Source organism: Hydra vulgaris, chromosome 09 (genome assembly GCF_038396675.1).
Source record: "Hydra vulgaris chromosome 09, alternate assembly HydraT2T_AEP".
Lineage (NCBI taxonomy): Eukaryota > Metazoa > Cnidaria > Hydrozoa > Anthoathecata > Hydridae > Hydra > Hydra vulgaris.
This window is the reverse complement of record NC_088928.1, coordinates 37,068,972-37,076,743: the sequence shown is the minus strand read 5'-3', so window position 1 is coordinate 37,076,743 and position 7,772 is coordinate 37,068,972. Positions and strand designations below refer to the sequence as shown.

The window sequence follows — 7,772 nt, the reverse complement described above, 5'->3', positions numbered from 1 at the left end:
AATAAATTTAATAACAATTGAGAAGAAATTTAAAATTTGAGAGCAGCCGGTAGCGCACTTGCCTCAGAAACGAAGGATCCGTGGTTCAACCCCACCTCTGGGCAAGTTTTGCGACATCGGTTAGGAAGAAGGCGTGAACTTCCAATTAGATGCTCGTCCGTGGTGCTCTGTAATAAGACCATAAGGACTTCTTGGGGCACCTAAAAAAATGAAAAAACCTGATTACATTTTGTTTTATTCTAGTTTTATTCTAGCATCTATATGATCTGTTATTTTCAATTAAACAATTCCTTCTGACTTTATCAACTAGGCCCAGTATAGTCTGAGATAAACTCCGTTCGAGCTCAATGTCAACTTTGTTAAGGCAATACTTGATTCTAGAGCGTAATTTTTCAAGATTTTATGCATGTCAATTATTCTTGTAAACAAGGCTTTTCAAAATATACCAAAAATTTCGATAGAACGGCATTCCGCCAAGTTTTGCAAGATTTACCGCTTTCTCAACAAAATTCATGTTTTTCTTGTTTAGGTATGTGATTACTGTTTTTGTGTAGTGAGATGATGCCAAATCGGGTCAGAATACATATGCATCATATGAATGATACTTATTGATGAATGGAATAAGTCTCTTCTTAATGCATTTGTTTAAGTAGATTTCTTGATTATCAGCCAGTCTTCTTACCAGCCACTAGGCAAATAATACGGCTGAGAAGTTTCATTTTCAGAAAAACAATCCATGAAAAGATCGTGTCAGAGATCGTAAACCAATCATCAATGATTGGTTTACGATCTCTGACAAAATTACCTGCACTTGTTTTAAATTGATTTTATTCGTTTTTCTATAAAAAACAAAAACACATAGAATATTTAAAAACTAGAATAAAAATAATTTAAGAAAGTACATAATGACGTTATGTGTCTTTAAATCCAGTCTCGTTTTTCAGTTGTCACCTGTTATTATACCATAACAGCAATAAAAAGGATTAAAAAAACGCAAGTTAACAAGATCTGTCGCCTCATCGAATAAATAAAAGTACAAAAAATCAGTGCCGTGGCTTGTGGGTCCCAAAATTTTTAATAAAGGCCCCAAATCTAAAAACTTTTACCTTTAGGTGTTAATTTAAAAAAAAGCTCTTTAAATTTGTGAATAGATCCCTAAATTTGTAAATGGGCCCTAAATTCGCTGAATCCCCCGAATGGGAGATTCAGCGAATTTAGGGTGTGGGGTGGCTTAGTCGCGGCTATGCAATTGATTCTCAACAAAAAAAATAAAAGAGAGAACGAATCAACAAACGCTGATATATACGTCACAATGCCGAAAAGAAATTTAAGAAGACGTAGGAAAGCTGTATAAAAAGTTAATTGACTTTATTGGTAACCCCTGACACTGTGGATATCCATAAAAAGAAGAAAAATTTAAAAATCTTTTATTGAAACTATTTTTAACTCATTCCGAATATTGAAAAGGAACCAATCAAAAAAATAATACCAGCAAAATTCAAATCGTGTATTTTTAAGCCATCTTATTGCGGCGCGTAAAGTTTGAACGAGATTTATTTGAAAATTAACTTAATATATATTTATTTTATTATTTTGAAAATACTTGAAAAAGTAGTTAGTTGCAAAATAAAGTCTACTTATCCAGTTTTTATCATTTCTCTATATTTTATCCTTTTCATAGGCAAGCTGACAAAATTTAAAAAATATAAAATTAACCAAAAAGTATTTAAAATTTTAAATTTCTGTAATTTTTTTAAACAGAAAAAAAAAAGCAGTATGGAAATAATTTTTATGTCATAAATTTCGTAAGAAAAGGAATTTTTATCTAAGATATTTTTAAAGAACCATTTTTACAACTTTTTAAAATAATTATTTTTTTTTACTTCGTTCTGAATTTTTATAAAAACAATTTTTCATTTTTTAGGATATTTTGCCTCAGTATTGCTTATACTGAAACAAAGCTATTTTATCGTTAGTTTTGTTATAGAAACGTTTGTGCTGCACAAACCAAACACTCAAGTAATGCATGGGCTGAAATACATCAACTTAGTGTTTGGGTGTGCAGTATGTACATTTTTAATTTTGTAATTAATTTCTTGGTTGACACATAATCGTCAAATTTACTCCAGAAAATAGAAAATTGTAATATGTTATACAAATACAAATAAAAAAATATAAGGAATTTTTTGTTTGTTTAATCATTAAATAAAAAAGTTCCTTATATTTTTTAAAGCAGTTGCATAAAGCTTTCTTGTTTTCTTCTGAGGTTTTTTAAAACTTTTAGTTAAAAAAACCTCTTTGAAAAAAACCATTAGAAAAGAACAATTCAAACAAAAACTCACTCTCTTTATTTTTTCACTTTATTCACATACTCACAGAAGGCTGCAAGGGTCACCACAATCAAGGAAGCTAGCTTTTTTAATATATTATATTGATTTAAATGTTTATGTTTGAGTCTATATATTTAATTTAAGACTTTACTCTATATATTTTTATTAATTTCTATATATTTAATATAAGTCTATATGTTTAATTTAGAGGTTTTATAGGAATATAAATATTTATGCTTTTTATACTTCATTTTTTTATTTCATTGGTTTAAATATTGTTTGAAAATTTAAGAATTTACATTTGAATGGATGGATCCACACAAGAAGATGAGTGGGAGCAATGTAAAGAAAATGTTCAACCTTTAAAAGGTGGTAGAAAGATCACGGATTTAAGAAAGGTTCTTACTGGTGATGGAAATGAATACATGAAAACAACAATTCAGTATAACTATTTTTTCTCTATAAATTATGTAATAGTATAAAGTAAAGTACATTTAAATGTATAGAATATTTTTATAAATTAAAAGTTTTGGATTTTTAATAATAAAATGTTAAACTTAATCTTTCATTAAAAATTTTAAAAATTGATATTTGCACTCTATGACAGGTTCTTGTCATTAAGGTATTTTTTAGGTATTTTTTTTTGTCTAAGATAATAGACATACAAATAGCAAATGATTTGGCAGCAAGTTAACTAGCCTCTATCTAGTATGCATATTGACCAATTTCATAATGAGGGGCTTTCTCTATTATTTATAAACCGTTTCATATTGACTATATTACTTATTTTTTCTTGTTCATAAAAAAACTATATTTTTTAAAATATTTTCAATAACAACGACAAAAACTCTATTTATACAAAAGTTTGGTTCAATAACAAAAACATTTAATTTTCAATTCGGTTTTCTTCTGATCATTCTCCCTTTGACAGACTCCAGTCCTTCTCCTTTTTGACAGACTCCAGTCTATCAAACATTCTTAATTGACTAACTCAAGAAGACATAATCTTGTACAGGGCTCGAATTAATGCAAAATAATCCAATCGCAAACATTTTTTACTTTTGATTATTTGTAATTTTTTTAACATGATATCTTTCATATTTAAATATTATCTTATAATTTTCTTGTTTTGCGGAATTTAAAATAGCATAAGTTAGTGTTATAGTTTACAGCTTAAGTTATAATTTAAAGTTTAAGTTGCAGTTGCAGTGGAATAAGCAAGTAATGTATTTAATACTATTACAATATCACTTTTATTTTTTTCTCAACATATTACTTAAAAAAGTTAAAATTAAAAAGTAAAAGTAAAAATGTAAATATTACAATATTTAAACCACTTTAATTACTTTATCATATGCTGATGATAAAACACAAGGTTGCTTCAACAACAACTTCAGAGGGTTATTTTTGTGCACACTTTCTTGCATGTTCTTGTGTTACAAATTGAGCCATGAAAGGTGCTGAGTTGATTCCAAATACCAGTCGATTAAACTGAAACATCTCAGGCTTGGCAGTTAAATCCAGGTTTCTCCATAAGATGCGTTGGTACTTTTGGTCATCTTTATGTAATTCAATTTTTAAATGCATTTCTGCTATATCACTAGCTAAAGCCACTGGATATTTTCGAAATCTTAGCAAAACTGTCACAAGGTCTTGTTGAAGTTTTGGACCTTGATAAATAACATCAATAATTGATTTACCATTATATTTTCCATCAAACACAATTCTGACTTTTGTAGTTGATTTATCAGGGCGGAGAATTGGAAAGTGTGGTAAGCAGGCTCGGACAGGAATGGCATGTGATCAAGCGCTATTGCTGACCACACAAATGATTTATTTTTTGACAACTTGACTATGACTATTTAGATGTTTTAAAAAATGATTTTAGAAATGCGCTGTAAAAAGAAATCTTAAATTAGGAAGAAAATTTTAAAAAATCAAAAAAAATTTTTTTTTTAAATATTAAAAATGTAGTTTTTTAAAAATGATAACTTTTAATGATTTCTTGCTCTGCTTAGTAAGGATTAGTAAGTTAAAAAAGGTTTTAAACACTTTGTAACAAAAATAAATAAAAATAAAGCAATTAAATCATTCTATTGCAACGGGAAGATTTAATTTAACTAATTCATAATTTAAAATTTAATCTTTTAAAAGATTTTTGAAAAGACGTGGAAAAGTAGTTTCAAACATTTAAATTTATCATAAAAAATACATGCCTACATAAAAAAATTGAATATAAATTTTTTTGTTAATTTAGACAAAATGCGTTTATTTTAAACAATCATTATTGTTTTATTTTATTTTAAGTCATCACGTAAAATAAAACTTTACAAAAGATCAACAAATAAAAGTTATTCATAATGTAATAATTTTTTAAATTGCATTTAAATTGTTCAAACATCAAATAAGCTGTGGTCAAGTTGTAAAGAAAAAAAATTACAAGCATGATCAGTTACAGCATGTAATACATGCACTATTTAAAAAACAAAAGACTTCATAAAATGGCAAATAGGCTTTTTTTTAAAATTCTCTTTCTTTATTTGTTATAGTACATGATATCTTTATATATGCTATGTATATAATATCTATAGAACTTCAAAAGTGTTTCATTTTGTATTTTAAAAAATCAAAAAAGATTAATAAAAAAAACAAAACATGGTGGGATTCGAACCACCGCACTTTACATCAGAGACACTGCAACCTAACCACTTCTGCCATTTAGGTGTATTGTATTATACAAATGTTTTAATAGTATTTAATAAACAAGAGACTTTATAAAACAACAAATAAATGTTATAAATCAAAGTTAAGGAGACATTGCTGCAATGCACTTTTTAAGCAAAAGTTACACTATAAAACTTGATATGTTTTATTATTGCATAGTTTAAAGTTTACATAAGTTAGATATTTGTATATACTTTCATTGACATTTTTTTATAAAAAAAGTGCTGCAACTCTTTTTTGCCATTATCTTGGTTGCAATGGCTGTGTCAATCACTCATGAATGAGCATTGACATGTTGCTCACTATATGAATAATACAAAGTTTTTATAAAAGAGGCAACCCTCGGAATTAGGAAAAATGAGGTTGGCAATGATTTACCGATCTCAATCTTTTAGAGGTCAGCATCAGGTTGGCAAAAAAAGTTTGAACATAAAACATAGAAATAAAATCGTCAATTTTTTGCCATACTTAAACGCTTTTAAGACGACAGTTAGGTCAGCATTGCTAAATGCTGACTCTAATTCTGAGGGCTGTAGAAATGTGATCATATTAGTTTCATCATTTCTAGACAAGTCTGGGGCCATGAATTGAGGCATTGAAAAAATCTGGTCCTAAGTATACAATCTTCCCCTATATAATGAATGTTAAAAAAGATTTCAAATCTGAAAGATTGTTTGTTACTCAATTAAATTATTTTTATTTTAATAGGCATTTTGAATTTCAACTCAGAAATACAGAAGGTGATTTAAATCAGCTGGATGTTTGGCACAGGTTCTTATTTTTTAATTAAATTAATTTTTTAAATTAAACGTTATCAAAAAGTTTTTTAAAGAATCAGTCTACCAAAGTTATCTGACTCTCTCACATACAGTCTTTCTCTATATATATGTGTACATATATATATATATATATATATATATATATATATATATATATATATATATATATATATATATATATATATATATATATATATATATTATATATATATACACACACACACAGGGACAAATCCAGACCTGTTTTAGTGCTGCTAGAGCAGTTTAGCACCATCAAAAATTATTTTATCTTTTAATTTTTCTTATGCTTTTTTTATCAAAAACTAGCAGAAAGCAACCCGTAATACAGGTTATGGATGGTCTGTTATGTAAATAATTTACAGTGGCTGTTTTCCACAACTTAAAGTTGTGAAACCTTAACTAATACCCTTTTAGAAAAATGCCTTCAAATTGAAAAAATTAATCCATCTGTAAAATTAACATAAAAAGTATGAGGAGGTAAAATAATTTACCAATTATTTAACATTATTTGAGTAATTTACAACTGACTTAGTTTATATCAATGTAAAGCAGAGCCATTTTCCTCGACATTCCTAAGTTTAACACAATACGTTTTTAGTTACTGAGCCTAAATAATAACACTTCATCATGCTTTAAATTAATGAATAACTAAAACTAAATTCTTGTTATATTTTTTATAACATGAACTTTAATTAATTAATAAGATTAATATGAAGTTAACTTGTAATATGTAAACTTTGATCAGTCATATTGCATTAATGCGTTATATGACAAACCTAAAATAAAAGTTGTAACAGTAGTAAAAGTAGACATAAAAGAAAAGAAAAGAAACAAACTGGAAAACAATTTACCTGCTTTCGGTTTCTTGTTGTCATACTTCAGTTGATGTCATGATGCAGCTTGTCGATGTTGTTTAATGACGTTATTTCATGTTGGCTTTTAGTAAACTTTAGTTTATTTTAAAAGACATCACAATAGATTTAAAATATTTTAATTAAAAAGCAAAACAACAAATGCTTCAAGGAGCCAAACTATAAACATTAAAGATAAAAAATCAAATTGAGATATAAATAAATTGCATTTATATAGCTAAATATATTGTCTTGGCTTATAGTAAATTTTAAAAGCAGTGAGTTCAATAAATTAAACTCACTGCTTATTTTAACCAATTAATTATTTTTAACAATAGAATGTAGCATCATTATATTATGATAATTGGACAATGAATCAATCTATAATCTATAATTGGATAATGAATCAAAACTATATTTAAGTTTTATTGGTGAAAAAACAATGAAAATTTTATTTAAAAAGACCAAAACAAATTAAATATACACCATAATATATTATTAAAAAACAAATTATAAATTAAAAAAAAAAAATTACAAAATTAAAAAAAATTAAAAAAAGATCACCGAAGATAAAGCAGCAACGAAAAAGTTATAAAAATCTTCTCTGATAGAAGATATTTTGGTTGCTCTTTTTTCTTCAGTGTCTCCCAACACCCCGGTATGGATGAGTCTTCCATTTGAAAGAGGGCTCATCCATACCGCCATTACACCACTTATTGAAGGACCTCTCCGAGAGGCCCTGGGTGTTGGGAGCAATAGTTTCTGTAGTGCTCAATGTTAATGAATCTAAAATCACAAAAGCTCTCAAATGTTAACGACTCTAAAATTACAAATAGAAGGATATAATAAAAATTTTATTTAATCAAAATATAAAGCATAACCTCACCATTTTCACAGGTAAAAGAAGACGATGCTAAAATATTTTAAAAAACAAATGAGAGTAAATTAAAAAGGGTTAAACATGTGAAAAATTTTATTTTAATAAAAATATGAATAAAACGCGAACAGTTAAAAATGTTATATTTATTAAATAATTCTTTCACCTATTTCACATATTTCTCCATACA

The 7,772-nt window shown here is 27.0% G+C and overlaps 1 protein-coding gene across 1 annotated transcript in view; it reads left to right on the top strand.

Annotated features, from left to right (window-relative positions):
- The first annotated feature begins 2,520 nt into the window (after nucleotides 1-2,520).
- The window catches only part of LOC100198524 (uncharacterized), a 72,577-nt gene continuing 67,325 nt past the window's right edge, over nucleotides 2,521-7,772 (top strand). Inside the window, exons 1-2 of the mRNA XM_065805575.1 lie at nucleotides 2,521-2,772; nucleotides 5,763-5,825. Of these exons, the coding sequence (XP_065661647.1) occupies nucleotides 2,636-2,772; nucleotides 5,763-5,825 (200 nt within the window). The 5' untranslated portion in view covers nucleotides 2,521-2,635. The remainder of the gene's footprint in view (nucleotides 2,773-5,762; nucleotides 5,826-7,772) is intronic.